The sequence below is a fragment of the Hetaerina americana genome, unplaced genomic scaffold, assembly GCF_022747635.1.
Source record: "Hetaerina americana unplaced genomic scaffold, ioHetAmer1.1.p SCAF_85, whole genome shotgun sequence".
Classification (NCBI taxonomy): domain Eukaryota; kingdom Metazoa; phylum Arthropoda; class Insecta; order Odonata; family Calopterygidae; genus Hetaerina; species Hetaerina americana.
The window spans coordinates 885,210-907,688 of record NW_027287483.1 but is presented as its reverse complement, the minus strand read 5'-3'; the positions used below and the strand labels follow the sequence as shown (position 1 = coordinate 907,688).

At 43.5% G+C, this 22,479-nt stretch overlaps 1 protein-coding gene across 1 annotated transcript in view; it reads right to left on the bottom strand.

Moving 5' to 3' along the window:
• The window catches only part of LOC139698400 (uncharacterized), a 101,520-nt gene that overhangs the window by 31,839 nt on the left and 47,202 nt on the right, over positions 1–22,479 (bottom strand). The window contains exon 2 of the mRNA XM_071597295.1: positions 2,541–2,715. Coding sequence (XP_071453396.1) covers positions 2,541–2,715 — 175 coding nt within the window. The remainder of the gene's footprint in view (positions 1–2,540; positions 2,716–22,479) is intronic.

The following is a 22,479-nucleotide window of genomic DNA, read 5'->3' as shown; positions in this document are numbered from 1 at the left end:
GGGCTTGCCCGGGAATTGAACACGGGTAGGTCTGTAGTCCAACCCTCTACCCTTGGACTACCGCGACCCACTATTGATGCTAGAATAAGGAAAATAGGCAATATCGGTTTAATTTTCTTCCCTTTATTCTCTTCAGAAAGCCATTGACCGTCAGATATAACAGAAATCCTTTCTGCGGAAAACGTAAAAAAAGATCTGAACAAATTTTCTTTCATCTGATGCTCTTACCGGGAGATAATGAAGAAACTTAAATAACAAACTTAAAACATGTGCCATCAGCACACTGCCCCACAGAATAGGCTTGTGACAAGATGATATACGAAAACAGGTATGCTTTTGTAATTAATGGTGTTTGGAAGTGTCAATATTTACTCCCTACAGATTAGTAGTCAACAATAATCACGGGCGCTGATTCACTGTCGTACTACCGTATTTCCGCTGGTTAAGTCGCTCACTGAGACTTCGAAATCGTTTCAAGATTTCAGCTATTTGATTTTATTTTCACAACGTGAGATATCATATTCAGGTAAGTAAGTACACACTTCCACTGAGGAACCTTATCAATATTATCAGATAGAAATGAGTAAGTTGGGCTCACGGGAACCAACGACGGGGAATCAATCGGTTTACCGGTAAGAAGTGAGGGCAAGGGTTGGGGGAAAGTAGAGTGAGTGTCAGGGGGTGGAGGGAGTGGCGATCGGTAAATAATCTGAAACTGCTGGTTATTTCTGAGTTGATTCCGCTAATGTAAATGAGAAAAATGAAGCATCAGATCACGCTCCCGTGATACTAATAATAAGCTAATTACAAGAATAGGCTGATGAAGGTCTTGCTGACTAATTCTCGTAAGCAATATGCGTAGAGATGGGAGGGGGGGACCGCTCTCCGAGCGAGTACAAAGTGAGGAACAAACGCGAGAGAAAGAAGTTAAGGCAAAAGAGGGAGAAAATTAGGGAGAATGAGAGGTTAAATGAAGAAGAGCGGAAGAGCGTTCCCTGTGAGAGGAATTTGCTCGGAGTGCTCCCTGCTCCGCAGATGAGAACGAAGGTGAGAGCAGGCGACCGAATTCCCACCACGGCCTAAACGATCCACCCACCGCCTCACTTCTTGAATCCCCCCCTGTTCACTTCCGTGAGCCAAGAGTCATATCCTCCGAGAGAAGCTCCGTTCTTCTGCCGACCCCTCAGTGGACCTCTCATTCCGACGAGAAATTTTTCTATTCCACAGCACGACATTGAACTCCAGAGAGGAGGGTCTTTAGAAGATTTAAAGAGCAGATGGGAGTTCAACACAAAGGATCCTAACTGAAGTAGTAGTAGTTTTTAGGGGAGGCGACCGACAGCTAAGGTCATTTGCGCCATAGGGGATGGACAGGAAAGGATGAAGGGTGGAGAGAAACCCGGCGTCGGCATTAGCCTACTCTTTACGAAAGGCGCCAAGGGGTCCGCAGCTTAACGTCCCATCCGACGGACGCCGTACTCACTCAAAGTGCCCTCCACAAAGCACCTCAAGTAGGGATCGAGATACCTCTGAAAAATATTCAACACCGCCGGGATTTGAACCCGCGCCCTCAGGGTGGGAAGCCAGTACGTTAGCCCCCGCACCATCTCGATCCCCCTCCTAACTGAAGCAATGAAAACATGGGTAAAAGCAGAGATTGTGAAGCGGCGAAAAATAAAACGGACGTTGTAAGGAATATTTATTTCGTGGAAAGAGTGCTGGCGCTAGTAGAAATCCTGCTTGCACCGGCGACTACTGGCCCTCGCATTCGGGAGTTGGGTGAATGAATGTCCTGGCTCCATCCCGCTCGAACGGGTGCATGGGAAAACGCTTGATTCTGAGAGGGGTGGGGATGAGGGAAACTTGCTCACACTGCCTTCTTCTCCCCACGAGGTTCTCCGAAAGACTTACCTCCGTCCACGGCGAGCCCCTCCGGCGGCACGCTAGACTCCACGAATTACTACGAACCTCAAAACACACATCTAAAAAAAAGAACCACTGACAGGATATGCGTACATTTAGGTAGAAGGACGAGTGGCTACACTCTCATCCGTGGGAAATCGCAAGATGAGGCGAATGCCCTTTGTTTGCACAGCCAAAAGAAACCAACGCGCAATGGCATGATGATTAAAATATTTACGGACACATTTGCTGCGGTCTCAACTTCCCTCGCATCGCGTGCGATTAACTCCAGAGAACAGGGACCGTAAAAGGAACTCCATCATTCTCCCTGGAGAGACATCAAGAAATTCCTGAGAGCGGTTGCTGGGAGAGGGGCGAGTGAAAAACGTAGTTGTAGGAGATCGCCGAACGAAAAAAGTACCGCGATTGCATGGGGCAACTCTTTTCCACCGAAGCCACAGGAAAGACGGGCAAAAACACTGAACGCATCGTTAGACAGGACCAGGGGCTTGCGGGGGAGGGCATTGGGGGGGGGGGGAGTGGGAGGAAGAGCGGATTTGTGGGCATGGGAGGAGTACGGGGAGGAGTGAGGGTTAGGGGGTGGGTCTGGGTGAGTGGGTCTGAGGGATGCGACTCACTCGTCCATAAGCAGGACATTGGTTCCGATGCGTCGGTGGCAGTGGCCCCATATTGGTATCGAGTCCGCCGAGATGTTTAGCGCCGAATACTGGACTTGTCCGCCGCCAGCCGTCACGGTCGACTGCATCACGAAGTCCCCTTGGAGCTCGGCCGGGAAGTAGCAGGCTGCCGTCGCTGCGAATGGAAAGAGAAGAGCCAAGTGAGGTGGCCGTTAATGCTGAGGAGAGATTTGGGGGATGGAGGCGGGAGTCCGGAGTGAGTGACTTCGCCCGTGGCCCCCCTCCCGGGACGGGGAGTGACCACCGCGAAGGCCGATGATTTCCGCGCCCACCTCTGTGCGTGAGACTCCGACCAATACGTTCTCTCCTCAAGAAACGCACAGAAATTCAAATCGAATTACTACTCTGAAATTCTACAACCATTAATCGTAATTTTTTCACTAACATGAAGTCCTCCTTGCGTGAAGTTAGGAATTCAGGGTAGAGAATTGCATTACCCTCACAGGCACACCTCGCCAGGAATGAAATATACTTGAAACCCTGAAAGATCGTGGGCTTAACCAAGGAATTCAAGAGGGACACTCCAGGGTTGAACTCTCTACCTTCGGGTGAGTAACCGAATACTATAAATATCACCCATGCCATTAACATTGCATACACTTCCTATTATACAAAGGTCGATAGATTATAGAATTCATGCACTTTAAAAACTTATACTTCGGCATTTCACCTTACACAATATACTATTTGAGTTTAAATACGTACAGCCACCATATAACTTAAAAAATCGTAAAAATTCCAAGATAAAAACTGGTTGGACGTAGCATATGGGACATGAGTAGTACTTTGTCGAGTCTTCTAGGAATGCTCGCACTGACATAATCAGCAAATGAGATTCAATCTTGATTGGAGAAATAAAAACATTTCAAATATACGGATTACTTTCGATAAACTGGGGTCAATATCACAGCAGGGCATTTGAAAACGTCCATTCCTTTGAGTGAAAGTTCTTTTCAAAAATCTGTAGATAGTCAACGGCGAGGCGTAAAATTGGCCAAGAGCTTCGCGTCACTCTTGTAATAATAGGTCCGAGAGAAATGGCCCGATACCCGAAACGATTGACATGAGTTGCATACGAATGAGGAATAGGCCTCATCGCTCGAGAAAGGAATGCTCGTGGAGAAGGCATTCGTCGCGTTCGGAGGCAGCGAGGACTGCCCCGCTGGAAGGCTGTCTTCGAAAGTCACCTCACGGGATTCTCTTAAGAGGATACACCTATTTCAGGAGAAATGATAGCTCTCTTAGAATTAAGCATGCATCGCTAGCCATGCTTTCCTCTACGAATTGGAAAAATATATTTTTGGGTCACCGAAAATATACAAAGATACAATTTCAAAATTTCGGAACTTATCCTCGAATCGCTTTGCTGCAGTAATGGCATAATTATGAACTTCCTTCACATAAATAATGCATTCAAGATTTCGCTTTGGATTATGTTTTTCAAAAATTCATATTGCCTGGGAATATCAGGCCGAGTCACACACTGCTTTTTTCAATATATTCAATATACGTATGTCACCCTCATTAAAACACGAGAGTTGAAATAACATATTTCCAGCTTTGATCGAGTCCGAAGTAAAACTTCACAAAGGCTTCGTTTTCCAAATAAGTACCAATCTAGTCTTACATATAAGATAAAATATAACTTTATTTTTTTAGTCGTTCTCTACTTTTATATAATGGAGACTCTCAGATGAATACTTTAACCTTCATGCTCAATAGTTTTCGTCAAAATAGCAATGGATTTATTAATTCACAAAAGCTCCTGATTTAAATTGGCACTGCAAACGCATGCTTAGCCTATTGTCCATGCTATCGCAGACTCAAATATCAAAGTCTGTCCGGAAAATGTTATTCAAACAAAATTTTCATAAATAATTATTATTCTGAGTTGCATTGCCAAATAGATCAAACAGATGACATCATAAATATAATTAGGACTTTATAAAGCCTTAAGTCACTCATTGCAAAAAATATTACTTAACTTACGAATATAATATTTCGAAGTTCACGTTTTCCAACAAAAACGTACTCATATTCCAAATGATTCAAGCGATTACGTCCCGGCGAATCACTGACTGTCGGAGCAACAATCCACGCACGGCAACTAATCGGAAGGTGCTCAAAAGAAAACCCCTCCGTCGCTCCACTGCTCCCATGGCCAACACTGGCCAATGACTTTACGGGCCGGGTGCAAAAAATTTCGAAAAACCGAATGTGGGAGCCTTGAGAAGTGCTACCACGCTCAGTATCCGTCGGTTCTTTCGAAATCGGAGCGGAGAAAATTTTGATGGAATATTCTATTCCATGGAAACCCGCGACGACTACTACAGAACAAAAATCTACAAAAGTGGCTGTGGGCGACAATACAAATCAATTAAACACAGATACAAGCGCGGTTACAATTTTTTAGAAACCGTAAGATCGGAAGCGAAATTAACTATGGTTAAAACCAAGCCCAAGAACCTTACGTTGAATTCCCCTCATGAGTTCTCGAACGGGGATGCCGAGAAGACTTCCGCCGAAATCTACGATGGAGCTAATAGTTAGGAGGCTAAAAACTTCAACTGCCCCCACTTCGTACACGGCTTCTTTCTGTGCGACCAAAGCCTAATCAGTGCTTCCTGATAATCATTAAGATACATCCAATCGGAATGCAAGTACTCTTAGCCACGAATCAGCTCCCAGCTACTCTTGACAGCGTGCGTATTTACTCCGTCATTTTTTTTAGTAATTAAAAAAAAGTTAAAAAACTTCTCTTAAAATTTCTTTATTGTTAAAACTTTATTACACTCATTTATGTAAAAAATATTGATAATTTAGACAACATCCTCCACGATGTTCCTTCCATGCATACAAACTACCTTCCACATTCATTAGGAGATATTACAGCTTCAAGCTATTAAGCAGCGATGGAAGTCAACAAAAACAGATGCCGGAATTTCCTCTCGGATCGACCAGGTTGGGTCGTAAAATACAACTGCGGGGAAATTCGACGCATTCACTCGAGGAAAAAATTATAAGAATTAGCTTTGTGCATTATTTCTTATTTTAAACATTAATGAAATTTACCAAAATCACAGCGACTAATCGGTGCTCTCAAAACCTTAAAACGCAGGAAAAAAAAGTCTTCAATGGTATAAATATTTTTCAGTCCTCTTCTCGATCTAAAAAGAACGGAAGAAAGGAGTGGACGGCATCCTTTGCTATCATCAATACTTCTTAATTCTCCCCAGTACTCAGAAAGCTGACTAAACACTTAGGTAAACCAATGGGTAATGGAAACATTTCGTCAAGGTTAAAGGAGTGGAATGACGGCCGCGAGGAAGATGCTGAGACACAGGAGAAAGGAAGGAGCGGATCTCCCTCCCGTCGTGTGATTCTCATGGATGACTCTTTCCCAGACTTACTTCATAGGTACCACTTCGATTTAATAGGTACAGTACGATTTAATCTGGCTTAAGTATGCTATTGTTACTCTAAAATTTCGATGTCACAAAATTTGGGTGGATTCTACAAGATGACGGGCTCTGATATACTTTCAAATCTTTTCTAACCTCCACGTCGCGTATCGCCAGACAACTAGCGTTGCATCGGCGGTACGTACCACTATGGAAAAAAACAAGATTCGTAAATGTTTCACTATCCTCTTTAATACCCGGAAGGCCGAAGTGACTATCCCATTGCTCGAATATAGTTTTGTGGTCACCGTTCCGAGAAGATGACGGGAATGATTAACTGATCACTGTATGCATCTTTCACGGGAGGAAAACTGGCAGAAATCCACAAGGACTGAGCGGACACTGGACCGTAAATTTTGGGCGAGCAGGCATGCTCGAAACAAGCCCGGTTCAAAACTCGACGTTGGATGGGTGTATCGAGTCTGTGGCAAAGGTATTCATCGGAGGAGCGAATTGGATTTCAGAGATGCGAGCGTGGAACGGACACCGGTGTGACTATCCACTCGACGGCCATTGCGAGGAGAGCGGGAGGCGGAGAGGGTGGGTGGCGCGGAGGGAGAAAGGTAGGGTGTGGGGCAATGAAACCGCGACTTCCGGAGCGCCGCGGCCTCTCAATCGAGGATTCGCGTCTTGCTTTGATGGCTCTGATTATGATCCACCCCCATCCCCTCCCCCCAACCGGAATGGGACGCATGTGGGAGCAATTGCCTCCCCACTCCCGTACCGAGTAATAGTCACGACACAGGCAGGCAGGCTCTCCCGTCGCCTCGGGTGTTCGGGTGTCGTCCCAATTTATATGAAAATCCTCGCGACCCAAATGCCCGTCGATGGCGACGCGCCGTCCCGACGGTGGCCACGGCCAGCGGAAGTGCTCCCCCTCTTCCCCCCCTGAAGGTTGTGCGACCCGCGCGCGTGAGGATCAGCAAGCCAGGGATGCCCTCCGACGGACCAGGACCGTTGCATTGCACGTTGGATTACTGGACGGTACACGATTCGAGAAGGCACTCACCCCTCAGCATCGCCTTTTTCGAACCCCGTGATCGATTTTGGTCGAGGCCTCTTTGGCACATTAGAATATTCACGCGCCTCGACAAGTATGCTCATTATAGCTAATCTACCAGTTGAAGTAGGTTTATAATGTACACAACTACAAGATATATATTTTGTCTCCCCTAACAAAACACAAGCCAACATCCTACTCTTCAACAAGTCCCTCTTCATCTCAGTATTCTTCCTTCCTTCAATCTGTCCAACACCCCTGTCCTATTCCTGCCCTTCCTCGCATGCCTAACATTCTTCCCTCTATCACAGTCTTCAACATCCCATTGCCAATCAATATGCTTTGCATCCATTTTTTCTGCCTCCTTAGGATTTCTCCCAACAATCCCCTTTCCACCATACCCAGTTCCTCTTCATTTGTTTTCCTTTCAGTCCAATTAATCGTATCCATCCTTATCCACACCCACGTTTCAAAAGCCTCCAATCTACGCCTATTACCCCGCGTCAATGACGTTTCCGCGCCGTACATAACTACGCTCAATTTCCAAGTTTTAACGAGTCTTTTCTGAAAATCCTTCGTCAACGTCCCTATCATTAATTCTCCCCTCATTGTGCATGCTTCTTTGCATAACGCAGTTCTCCTCCCCATGTCCCTATTACTTTGACCATTTTGGCGAAGAACACTTCAGAGATTCATAAACTCTTCCACCTGCTCTAGTTTTTGCCCTCCCATTTGAACGTTTAACTTAAGCTTTCTCGTTCTGGTAAACCGCATACTCTTTATTTTATTTGCATTTATTCTCATTCTATATCTATCACTCTGAATTTTCAATGCGCTCAGCAATCCTTGCAATCCCTTAGCTCACTAACAAAAATACAAATGACAAGTATGTACCAAATGAAATTGTGAGACACGAAGAATTTCGAAAATGTTGGCACACTTTTAAAAACTAAGACTTCTAAAGTGTTTGACCAGATGATCGTTTTAAATATCGAGCCTATATAATTTCTCCATGGGCATTCACTGAAGTGGAATGCATAGAAAATCACAATATTCAAGCTCTGCTGAAGTTACTTATTACAATGGTTCTTGTACAGTTTGTACTCCCAGTATTTTTGCCTTATTCACTATCATTATTAGAAGTTATCATAAATGTTTTAAATCAATATAAAAAATATCTAAACCTTTGTTGGCCACGGATGACGATTTATTAAATGCAATAGCTCATAGAGATCATAAATTCCATTTGTCTTTTGATGCATTTGAAAGAATGGCAGCTCCATACGCGAGTTTTTCCATGCATAACCAACTCACCTTGCAATTCAATACGGTAAAGGTATGGCATTGTGTTATATTATTTTTTTTTTAATTTTACATCCATAATTTTGTTGCACGTGTTTCTTTTTTGACACTCTCTCATTGGTACCTTCTGTTACTCAACTCAGTAATTTTTTATAACGAGTTGCCAGCAAGCATTCTATTTCATAGCATCAACGCATGGATGACGTGCACCAGTCAGCCAGCAAGTCGAAAGAACTAATGCCGGCTCGAGGAAACCTCGCCGACCGCGGGGCACGACCGCGGGGCACGGCCGCGGGCCAGCGTCTCCCCCCGCTTCTGCTACACCGCGGGGATCGGGGAGTTTCGCCTTGTGTGCCTCATGGATCGATCGCTCTGACTTGATTCCAGGCACCCACATCCCTGCGGCCCCCCTTAAACAAACGTAATTAACATTCGCAACGTGCTGAGACCTAGCTAGACCAAGCTTCCGAGTGCCACAGAGGGAGCACGTATTTCTTCCGAGAGGTGTCCTATTTCATTGTCAATGGGTAGTATTTTCCTGAAATATTTTTTTTACCATGCAGTAATCCGAAAAGAGTCAAGTTTTGCGCAATCTGTGTCCGATTATAAACATAAAATAGCTGCAAGGATATCACAAGCACCCAAACCGGAGGAAAACCCACCGGGACGGGATTCGGACCCGCAACAGCGGGTTTGTAAGCGAGGAAGTTACCCCACCACCGCCGCGTACGAAATTTCAACTCTGCGTCACACTGCAAATTTTCACCGCACTGCGAAGCATTAAAAGTATAGAATCATTATTCCCTTCCGAGAAGTTACATTTGAGTTTTATCTGCCCTAATAGGTATGAAAAGACAAATATACATTTTTTAGTGGTTTCAAGATTACTGCTTGGGTGCCGTACGGGGAAGTGGAATGCTCGCGGGGTATGCTCAAATATGACACCCCCACTCCTGCTCACACCCATTTCCGTTGGCAAGAGACAATACCAACACCAGGTTTCCCCCCCGCTAACTCTTTCGCTCCCTTGAGACGACGTCGGACCCGGCTTTCCACACATGGAACAATACCAGGCTTCGTCGGTCGCTTCCCCTGATACCTACGACCGCAGAGAGGGAAGGCGACATTTTCCGCGACACAAAGTATGTTGATGGGTTGGCCATTCACATGCACCAGGTTTTTGCCCCATGGAGACAATGAGTGGAGCGACAAGTTGATCCACCGGCGTAGATCTGAACGCCAAAAAGAGAACATTTTGACGCATCCGCTTTGAATAAAGCGGAGGTAATTATTGTTATCAAGGTCTGTGTTTCACCCCAGGAGCCACCATGAGAGCGTGTGGTGGTGGTGGAGCGTGTGAGCGGTTGCTACGTCACCAGCCATTACAGCACAACAGAAAATTATTAAAATTCGGCATTATTTTACTTTAGAATAGTTCAAATTCTTCCATGCGATTTTCTCTCATGTTTAGGTCATGATTTGCGCGAGAGAAAACGGATTCCTAGCGTCCGGTCTGCTCGGCCATCAATAACCTTGAAATTAAACAAATAACTGCTGGGCAAGCCGCGAGAGAATCTATGGTGGAGTAACCCGCTGGTGCTCACGCAAATGCGAGGAATTTCATTGAGCATAAGTCATTCGCCTTGGCCGGAATTCCAACCAGGATACCTAACCAGGATACCTTTGATTCCCAGACTGGGGATCCGGGTTTGAATCCCTTTCAAGGCGAATGATTTTTTACATTTCTATTTTTGTTGACTTCCCAACACTGCTCGTCGTGCTCCGTCTACCAATGTAGTGAGGGACTCTATTTATTACATATGCGCCAGCGTGAAACTCTTCGATTTGATTATATATAGTGATTTAAGCCATGCACGCAATCTTCGTGCTTCCAGTATTCAGGTTGTTGAAAAAATGACGTGAATTGTAGATGAAACTAGACAATGAGTGACAGGAAATATATCTACCTTGCAGAAGCGTATGAAAATCCTTTTCTTTCCCAAAGAGCATCAGAAAAGCGAAATATTTGTGGAAGGGACAACGAGGGTAAATGATAAACGAGATCAAGTGATGATATTAAATCGTGGTGCGAAAAAATAGGATTTATCCGTCACTCCCGAGGACCGGCCGCCCCTCCACCGAAAGGCGCTCCCGCCATCGTGACGGGGGAACGGGAGACGACACCTCAAGAGTACCACCCCGCCGTGCACCGCACTTCACCTCTGAAGCGAGCCCCTCGTAAACGCGCGCCCCCGAGCAGCCTCCAGAGGATTTCCGTCCGCGGCTTCGAGCGCTTTTTGTTCGCTCAACGCTCCAGCGCCCCCGGCCATCCGAACCGGGGGTGCAGGGAGGGGGGGCGGTTCGCGATGGGGGGAGGGGGGGCGGGGGAGAGATGCGAGAGGTTGAGAGGGTTGAGGCGGGGCTTCGAGGGGGCAAAAAACATGGGGGCGGGGGGAGGCATCATCCCGGAATTCGTCCTGGTCGTACCGACTTGGAATGGTGAATGAAATCAGAGAGAGAGAACATCCAGGGGGACGCTGGAGACTGGAAAAGTGTGTAGTCAGGACGCGCGGTGCGAATGCCAAGTAGCCTTTGCCCGGGGTGAACGCTCCTTTGGGATGTGGAGGCCTGGCGCCCAGCTTGGAGCGCCCAGCACCCGTAGAGGACCAGGCGTGAACCACGACCAACGCGAGCCGCGGAGTGCGCCCTCGGATATGCACGGGACGAGTGCGCGGCATTTGATTGCTTTAAGCACGAGACGTGTAGATCGCTACACGACGACGCGTCAATGAGTTTCGGTACACATTACCGGTCGCGTTACATAGGAGATTTGTTTTTCTAACCCACAGAAATTTTCGGAAAATCACCCAGTTTATCTGTATAAATACCGCATTTTTGTTACCCTTCAATTGCAACACCGGTTGTTAGTAAGATTCCATAAACTAATGATTCCTTTAACTTCATATGTGTACATAAATGCATGATGAATAAGTTATTACGAAAATATGCAGAGGATTATATTCCAAAATTAGTTTTTTTTTAAATTTCGATGGTGGAATTGCTGCGGCTGAATTTTTCTACGCTTTTCTTTCAAAAGGTTAAGAGCGTCAATAATCCGTTTTGCTATTTTCCTCCATGATTACCTCTCCTGACATAATTACTTCGCAGCTACCACATTCAAATATAGTTTTTAACATGCTCTTTTGCTTCTAAGACTCCTGATTTCACTTTCTTGAGAATTTGAATAAACACATTAACCCATGATTTCTCCAGTCAGGTCATTAACCCATGACCTTGTGAATGGGACGGGGTTCGTCAGATGCTTGGTGGGGTTTAGAAGTGTAACTATGCTTTGTATTTTAGTCCATCAAAAGCCTTCCACTAGAATACAGCTATCAATATACGTGTATATATACGAGATACAAGACACTTTTTCGGAAATTTTCTGAGTCGATAACTTTTCAGACCACCCATGTATATATCAATAGCTGTACAATATATATATATATATATATATATATATATATATATATATATATATATATATATATATATAGGGTTCGTCCGGAGAATAAGTGTACTGAGCTCAGGAAATGTATTACACTTTTACATATCTTAAGCTAATATTCCTCAAAATAGGACCCTTGTGAGTCGATACACTTGTTCCAGCGGCGTTCCCATTCCTGGAACGCACACGCGAAGGCATCATCGGGAACCTCTCGAAGACACGTCGTCACGGCCTCTTTGACGGCGTCCAAAGTCCCGTATCGCGTTCCTTTCAAACTCCTCTCTATCTTCGGGAACAAAAAGAAGTCCGGTGGTGCCAAGTCCGGGCTGTAGGGCGGGTGAGGCAGCGTTGCCACGCCGTGCTTGGCCAAGAAGTCCGACACGACAAGCGCGGTGTGAGACGGCGCATTGTCGTGATGCAGCCGCCAGATGTTTTCGATCGCTGGCCGGACGCGGGCGACTCGTTTTCGAAGCCTGTCGAGCACTTGGACGTAAAATGCAGCATTTACAGTTTGTCGTTCAGGTAAAAATTCGTAGTGGACGACTCCCGTTTTGTCAAAAAAGACAATGAGCATCGCCTTGATCCGAGATTTGCTCATGCGAGCTTTCTTTTGACGGGGTGATGATGGGGTGTACCACTCCGCACTTTGTCTCTTCGACTACGGGTCGTACTCAAAGATCCACGTCTCGTCACCCGAAACAACGTTCTCTAAAAAATGTGGATCATTTTTGCAGTGATCCGCAAGTTGTGTCGCGATTTCCAAACGATTGAGTCTTTGATCATCACTGAGCACTTTCGGCACCAACTTTGCACACATTTTTCGCATTTGTAATTGCTCCATAATAATCTCGTGCACATTACACTGCTCTGCTATCATCCGAACACTAAGACGACGATCAGAGTTCAGTACATCGCGAACTTTTCGCACATTTTCGTCGGTGAGTGTCGTTGATGGACGTCCAGGCCGTGGTTCGTCGTCGACCTCTTCTCTGCCCTCCACGAACATCTTGTGCCACCGAAAGATCATGTTTCTGGACATGGCTGACTCCCCGTAAGCCTGGTTAATCATACCGACAGTTTCGGTTGACGATTTCCCAAGCTTTACCGCAAATTTGATGGAATAACGCTGCTCCAAAAACTTCGGCATCGCGTTCCGTGACGTGGGTCGAGCGTGGAGGTTCGCGTTAACAGAGCTCCTCACTACACCACAGCTCAGAGCCGACTGCCTTTTTCAGCGTCGCTTGCCAACATACCCCCCTCCAATCGCAGCCCGTCAGAGCGGTGCTGGGCGCGCCTGGAGCGGCGGGAAAAAATCAGTACACTTATTTTCCGGACGAACCCTGTATATATATATATATATATATATATATATATATATATATATATATATATATATATATATACATTCAAACACGAAAATATATATATATATTATTTCGTCGAAGTAACACGGAAGTGTAGAATAACAAACTTTGCCAGCAACAAACAATATAAGAAAACATAAAAAGATCATTCACGTTCTTTCTTGATAATTCCGTCGAAATGATCAAGAAATAACGTGTGAGTGATCTTTTTATGTGTTCTTATATTGTGTGTGTATATATATATAAATATATATACATATATATATATATATATATATATATATATATATATATATATATGTGTGTGTGTGTGTGTGTGTGTGTGTGTGTGTGTGTAATTTGGAAAGAAAACTTAATGCATGAAATCTGTTATATTTTGTGCCATCTTGAAAAGTGTACAGAAAATGTACCCAATGGAATTCTTACCGTCAAAAGCAGCCCCATTCATAATAAATAAACTCTTATATTTGGTTTTTGTTTTGATAGGTGAGGGTAGAGTTCACCTGAACTAATCTGAGGTCTCCAAACATACCTGACAAGGGGGGACCAATTTCTGCGCCGTCGAATTAATTCCACGGGATTATTTCATCTCACGATAGAAATATTTTGCCATATTTCAAATTTTAAAACGCCTTTACCAGTTTTACCTTCGAACTTAATGACGAAGCCAAAAAGGACCCATTTTTGTTTCTCGGGAGCGAACTATTCTGGTGGTGTATACGGAACTAATTTGGTTGACCGAAATCGGTTGCAACACACCCTACAAAATGGATTTATTACATCTTGCAATCTTTATGACGTTCTAGTTATCAATTAATAGAATAATTATTGATAATTGATTTGTTCCTCAGGTGCGAACTATTCTGGTGGTGAATACGTAACTAATTTAAGTGGCCGACATGGGTTGCATCAAACCCTACAAAATTGATTTATTAAACCCTGCAACCTTTATTTAGTCCTAGTTATCAATTAACACAATAATTATTGATAAAAATTTCAAGGCTGGCATGCTAAACCGCTTCCTGCTATTTAATATAAATCGTTAACGACTATCATGATAAATTATACGATTATAAATTATTAGTATGATACATGTATGAATTAAATGGGGACATTTCATTTAAATCTCTAATGTTTGTTGAATATGACCTTGACTAACACAATCGATGTCAATTTACAGCATTAGTGCCCCATGCTGCATTCATTTCCATAACAATGACTGCTGCACAGTTTGGTCTTTTATCTCTCTCATTAGGCTATCTCTCTTTGCAAATAGTTGCACTATTAAATAGAAGTTAATCCACGAAACATCCTCAGCCTTATCCAATTATTTCATTGGATCGGTTAAATACGAGGGGAGACGTGAAGGTCTACAGGTTCCAAATGTTTTTCTGTGCGAGTACATCCGGTTTGCCCTCTGGTTCCCTCGCGATGGCCGAGCCACCCACTGGGGAGGCGCCCATGCCCCCTCCCGAGACGATACTCGAACCCGCGACAAGATGTTCAAGTTTTGTGAAAACCTCCCCTGCTCAGACAGCTTAGGGTGCCCCGGGAAATCAACCGTCCATGCGCCAATTGGCTCCCACGCCACTGGCGACAAACTTCAAAATATGTGTCCGCGTTTATTCAGTCTCCAGCCAAGTGCTTCCTGACAGAGAATTGAGATGAGTCAATAATAAAAGGCAGGGCTTTAATCATTCTCCACACCACACAGGAAACGTGAGGGTTTAGGAGATGCTAGATTCTCACCCGCCGCCGTCAACCATTCCCGATGGATCTGCACCCTTGCCGGTTAGCAGGAATGAAATCCTCTTAAGACACGGAATGTTAGGGTGAAATTATTTACAGGGACGGAAACGAGGTTTGTGGAACGTTTGAAAACAGCATCACACGCAACGAACGCGAACTCGGTGTCACGTTCAGGGAATCGTGAACCTTGCGGTCGCAAAACTTCGCAACGGATGTGCGATTTTCACAATTGCGATTGCCACACGGATCACTTTGCTAAGTGAAGACCGATGATTACCTACCAGGCCAGAAGTCATCGCACCCGACGGGAAGATTCAAAGAAATCGATCGAGCATGCTTTCATCCGGCTGGACACACTTTCAAAGCCGCCTCGAGGTGACTATGCTCGACGAGAGAAATTAATTACGGCATCCGCAATTCGGCCGTAGCTGGCCCGGAAACGACGTCAGGAGGGAGCGAGTGCCTCGATCAAACAAGCGAGATAACCACGGGCATGTACCGTTGCTCCTACCCGCGCTCTCCGGTGCTTGAAATAATTATTTCTCGCACCTTCACTATGAATTTCAAAGCAGCTCGGCCGTCATGAATGAAGAGATTTCAAGGCAGGCGACGAGCATATGGTAACCCGCCCAGGAAATCTCTTGCATAATCTTTCCGACAAAAATCACTACTCCAAGCGGAAGTTTCCATATTGCGCCGTGCAATTAAAGCTCTCCGAAACATGCCCCCATGTAGGCCCTTAGGTCAAAGGTGAAACAAAGAAACCCATATCACCGCTATCATATGTTGAAGAAAATGACAATGCGGATGGAAATGAGTGATTGAAAGTCGGCATTCTCGATGTCTATTGTCTTAACGCGTGCGAGGTACGGAAATTGCAGTAAAAAAGCACAAAATTTCTACGAAATCTTTTAAGAAACACAAAAAAAGAGCCAAGGTGACGGGGTCTGTGGAAGAGATTTCGTTTGTATTACCAGTTTTAGGAGTTTCTCCGAGAAAATATAACAGCTCCATCCCTTAACTACAAGTACAAGTTCTACCATTGGTCGCGTCATTTTATTTCCACCACAAAAACTCATTTGTTTCAGAATGATTTCTTTGCAATCAAGGTAAAAGAAAACGGCCGATGTTACGATGGATCTCAAAATGTAAAACGATTATTAGGTGAAGCGACGAGCACGCACAAATGTAACTGCGTCTTACAATAAATTCTTCGGAAGAGATTTTAGCATTTCTAATTTCATGGCATCGCGAACCCCATCTTCCATTCCACTACCTTCAGGACATATTTTCCTTTTTCACATTGGAATCGAACTGTGACCACAGAAGAAACCTCAGTAGAACATTTTGAACGCGTCAATAAATTAGTCAGACATGACATGATCTTAAAAAAAAGAACATGTGCACTGTAGAACGAACGAAGAAGATTAGTTTCGACCTAGTGCGAGGGTGGCTAACCTATGGCACGCGTACCTAACGTGGCACGCAGACCTGGGAGGGCGATACGGGCAATTTCACGGTGGGTTTAGATTACAGGGTCGTCACAGTAACGAAAATTGATCTAAGCTGGCGGGACAAAGAAGAGCGTCGTACACGTTAGTGGCCTCTGCCATCGGAACAACCTCTTTGACTTCGAATGGTCGAACATTTTCTGCGCCGTATATTTGTATCCATTTGCATTCAAGCACGCTAAACGTTGTTCTCATATGTAATATATGTGACAGAATTAGACTACACCCGCATGAGTTAGATAATGTCCATCGCTTCCCCACGACCACTGGAGTGATCTCTTTCTTTCATTGAAATTCGTTTCCTTTACTTACAATGTGTGAGTTTCCTTTGGGATTAATTGTTCTATTTTTCTCCAGATTCGAGAAGAATTAGCCATGCTAATTCCAAATATCACATTTTTTCCTCTGCCAAAGGACAAATATATTTCTCAAATAGATCCCTCATACATGCAAACTGAACCTCTTCTATGCGTGGATTTTATTTTTTTGTTAATTTGTATTGTTAACTTTGTTTTTATGCGTAAAATTTTTATTATTGTCACTTGTTTCTTCTTTGTTGTTTGCCAAATGTAATTGGCGTGATGTAGCTTTTGGACTAAATAAATAAATGACGGATAGAGATCTTCCATGGCATTTAGTTCAAATAATTATCTCCGTTATAAGCTCTAATAAAACATTCAATTTTCAAAACAAATAATAGTGATTCCATTTAAAAATGATTGTTCTTCATTATAAAAACACCCTAAGCCTCTTATAGACATAAAAATAATGACCACAATGCATACCTCTATCTCACTCAATGGGCTATCACGCGAGTCATGTGTATACTCTTATTTCATAAACTTTGACACTCAATGACCAAAAGTTTCATCATCCCTGACCTAAGGCGTCGTCGATCTTTGGCTTCCCGCAATGGTGGCCGCCAAAGCCGAGCGCGGCTTCATCATCATCCCTTGCTAGCGTCCAAGTTTCGCACGCCTCCCTATGAGTCTCCCAGAACCCCACAGGCAGCGTTGGAGACCTGAGAGACTCGCTTTTCTTTTTTTCCCCGATCCCATTTTGCGGAATCATACACCGTAACGTAACTTCATTGTGAGGGACTTTAATTCGAGATGATTTTCAGAAAAAAAAACTGAAATCCCGCGTGAGATGCAGCGACGCACTGAGTGAGAAGAGCGGAGTAAATGAAGCTGCAGTCAAAAAAAGTGCTAGAGAGAGCCATTTCGCATGCAGGATCTCATACTTCCACTTCCTCTTGCAGATTTGGCTTCTCGATTGCATTCGATTCCTTTCATGCATGAAACGGAAGCACTTGAAGAACTGGGACGTAATTATCGAGCTCAATCGATGCATTTGCACGAGTAAAATATTCCATCGGCGATAAGACCATCCAATGGATTACGTTGCAAAGGCATAGGGACGGGCTTGCATTGCATAACACCGTTCAATTACATTTTCACATATAATATTCATTACGAATTACCATCACATTCCATTATGTTACAAGAATTGTAATATCATTCCATTAATTTCAGCCATACCTTCGTGATTGAATAAAATGAATTTTCACGATTCCAAAACGAGGAAAATAAAACATTAAATAAAACAATATTTCCTTTGAGGGACATAAACGACAAAAACCCAAAGCTCTCACATAAAAAACACGAGAATTAGATCACATGGCCTGTAGGCACTTCGAACGAGAGTACTCAATTTTTCAACTATTTTACCTAATTCTCGATATTTTAATAGGAGAGACGATCTGTTGTGATTTTAGTACTAAAAAAATCTCAATTCTAAAGGTGAAAATTGATACGAAGAGATTTACACATTCATTCAGTTTTTGAACGATTTTACATGGAGCTCGGAAGCTAATAATTACTTGGCCAAGAAGTCTTTAACTCTGATTATTCTCGTTTACTCGTATCAAAATTTAAGTCTTGAAGCCATACAAATGATCCCAGGGAATAAATTAGAATTCGAAATTATCGTTCTTCTCTAAAATATTTTTGTCGGAATTATTATTTTCCCGGATTAGATAATTTTTTAGAACGATATGAGACCCACTAACGAAATGAAATAATTAATGGACGTGGTCGTCCAGGGGGTGGAGCGTTCAACTACTAACGGTCCTGAGAGCTATTGACAATGTATCCTCAACGTCCCCCCAGTACCCAGGAGAGCATGTAAACTAATGATCGCATTAAGTTACACGCTCTCCTATGCTCACGATTACACCAGTGACAAAGCAGTAATCATTGATGACGATCATATTTTATTTTAAAGCGCACAAAAAATTTAAGAAGTATTTTCCATTGGAATGCTTCGATATTCATATTGAAATTAAAAACACTACGGAATTCTTCTGGTATCTCTTCTAGTGACCTATCGTTTAAAAATAATGCGGAGATTTGATTTACTGTCGCCAGTCTGATTAGGTATCCCAATGAGTGCTAAATAGGAAGGGTATCGATGCACCAGCTAAACCGAAGTTTAAGAGTGCGAAACCTTTATGCGTATCAATGGGTTTTCACTGGGGTTTTGTTCGGTCGATGAGTTTCCTTACAGCTTTCCTGAAACCGTCATAGCGCCACAGGGCTCTTTAGCCACCATAAAGGCCGTTTCAACACCTCCCTACTTCTAAGCAGTGTGCTTTTTTCAATACTCTTCCTGAGAAATATATCATCATTCCATCTCCACGGTGATACGTACATATATATTCGATTTCCCGCTGCTGAAGTCAATGCCTAGGCTCACCGACTGTAGCCCTCCGGCGGCGGTGCCGTGATGACGACCACAAAACTCGTGTGCCAGGGCGTGTTCGAGTGGAACGAGCAGGCAACCAACCAGTCGCTGGGAAGCGGTGCGAGGAGAATCGACGGCGATTGGGATTCCACAGCGATATGGGGAGAATGTGGAAGTTTTTCTGCAGTCGCCCTCACTGCAAAAAGGATTCAATGAGAATGTACAAGGAGGGCACGGAAGAATTCCTGGGAGCAAAGTCAGCCACGATCGCCGGAGGTCGTCAAGTAAAACTGTCCTGCACACTTAACCGAGAATCGTCTTGAAGACATATTTATAGGGACTAAACTCAAATATTTATTAATATCCAAATTACACCAGATGTTTTGTAAGAGTGGAGCAGACGCTAAATTGTCAGACATTATTGTTTAGAACACAAATTCAAATTTAATGGAAAATATTTCTTCAATGGAAAAAATGAAATCCACTCTGCCCGGGTATAATTTATTTGACTTGATTGAAATAAATTCTAGATACGATATATCAACCGGTTTCTGGCGGGTTCAGACGGTCTTACTAGATGTAGCGAAGCATTCAGTGCCTCTTGGTCGTCAGAGAAACGACTCCAAGATTCCTAAATATGGCTCCCAAGTTCCCTCTAGTATTGTAATGACAGGAACTATGGAAAATTTAAAAAATGAAATGGTACCAAACTTACAAAGCAATGATTGGTTCCAAATTTCATTGCATACGAATTTGTAGAGACACATTATTTACCGCTTCATATAGAAATACATCGACAATTAATGCACCCATCTTTCACCCATTTCTCCGGAAACACATTGAACAGCCAAGAGGATACTACACATCCTTATTTCACACTCTGCTTTATTTGGAACCAGCAATTCAATGACTTGCCAGTTCTTACAACGTGTGCAAATAGTACAGCGAAAAAGTTACGGCTGTACTATTTCTTCAAGTCGCCGTCATATCATTTAGAAAATGATGATTCACTCCATATGCTTTCAAAACCTTCAAGAGCTTTCTTCTATGTACTCAGTCATACGCATTTTCCAAATCGAAAAATGCGCAATAAAATTTATTTCGCACATCCTTGCATTTCTGAAGTACCTGCAGAGGTGCCAACGGATGATCCCTAAATTTATTGCATGGTAAGTAACTGTAATTAAATTGCCAAATTTTATCTAATGTTCAGTAGTGCGATTTTATCACGTACTCGTTCAAAAATTTTACAAAAAGCCTCCCAACGTCCACTGGTGTGTTCAAAAGACTATCTGAAATTTCTTCCCCGTACGTTGAAGAACTACTGATTTCTTCCAATCTTTTGGTAAAACAAAATTTGCAAACGTAAGCTAAATCATTCACAGACGAATAATATGCAATTTCCTCCACGTTTCAATTGTTAACTATACACGATACCTACGTGCCCATATGTATTCCGGGACGTGTTATGGCACCCACTGCCAAACTTGGACGTGGCGTCTTGCATGTAATGATGCAGTAGTAGACATGCGTGTATAGGAGATGCCGTTCCTGAGGCACCCAATCTTGCTAATCTGGAATTCTACAAAAATTGTGATGGTGGCCCTGAATACAAACGCACGAAACTAACCAAATCAATGGTTTCATTAATGGAGAACACAGCTCTAATCTAATCACCATCATGGAATCGAACATTTTAATTCATGAACAAAAATTAATTCCACACATTATTTAAACAAAGACAACAGAAAATGACGTTTAAACTGAAACTATTGCCGGGACTACAATTCGCTGAGCTGTAATTCACAACCCCCGGGCTCCAAGAACCGAATGTTTCTTCTCGTTCATCACTATTTGAAGAGTAATTTCTCAAAAGGGAACCTTTACTAATTCACGCTCAATATTCTTACTATTTAATCCATGTTATCAACCAAATAAATAGTGCATACTTATTCTCAGCCCATCGATGCCTGTATTCCGCCGAATTGGACCTCCATTGTAGGATCAAAAAGTAGCAGGACTGAATTACTGAAGCACGAACTGAAGAGCGGTGGCAGAGGGTCGGACCAAATCTACGCGGTAGTGGGGAGCCTTCCAAAGAGACCGATATTTTTTCCAGTCGCCTGCGGGCAAGCGGGAGTAACCGCGTCGATTTCCATGAACCTCTGTCAAGAAATGTCGTCGCCATTCAAGATGGCGAAAAATCTCGAACAGCGCTACGCCATCAAATTCTGCGTCAAACTCGAAAACTTAGAATTAATCGGATGGACGGAGACAATCGAAATGATTGCGGACGCCTACGGGGATGCTGCCGTGAGCCGCTCAACAGTGTTTGAGTGGCATAAGCTGTTCCGGTAGGGGCGGGAGCTCGTTGAAGACGACCAGCCCGTCGCCCGTCAACTTCAAAAGTTGATGAAAATGTGGCGAATCAATTGCAATCAAAATTGCAATTGTGAGACTGAATCAGCGAATATAATTACGAAAAATGAATCACTTTAGAGATTGGAGCAAAAATCAAATTCGATCAAATAACTGACCATTTCCGGAATTCATTATGGCCTCCTATTCCGTGGAGTTAAGGCACGATTTTAAAAGGGAGGTAAATCGGATCGCGGGATCATCTTTACTCTTCGCGAGGCCGTAAGACGAGGCGGTCAATGTTGCTAAACCTGAGAGTTCTCCCTATTGGTGCTGGCGGCCAATGTCTGTAGTAAAAATGTCGACTGGAAACAAGAGGAAAATTTAAATTTAATTCCGCCACATGAAATATTATTGCATTCGAAAGCAAGAAAGGCTAGAGAGAGCAAGAGCAAAAAAAATGACCTTGTCCAAGGAAAAGTTGAAGCTGTTTACAGAGCCGTGTGATAAATTTGCACGACGTTCATCGAACTTAGTTCAAATATATAAATATAGATTAAGCTGAGATAGTAAACAAATGGATTAAGAATCCGAAGAACATTTATGTCAATAAAGAAATGAAAACTGAAATACTGGTTGAATATGCTACTCTTAACGATTGGGAGAGCGGAGACTAGGCCTGAATTCGACGCGGCAATAAAGAACTTGAGGACAAACAAGGCAACAAGCATCGACAGGAGTACTCTCGGAATGACGATTATTCATAAAATAATAATTTAACGCAGTTATGCAGCCTTATTAATTATGTGCATGTTAGAGGACAAATATGGGTGTGGTCCATTGGAAGACTAAAGAGAGGGAAGATACCTACGAGTGAAAGC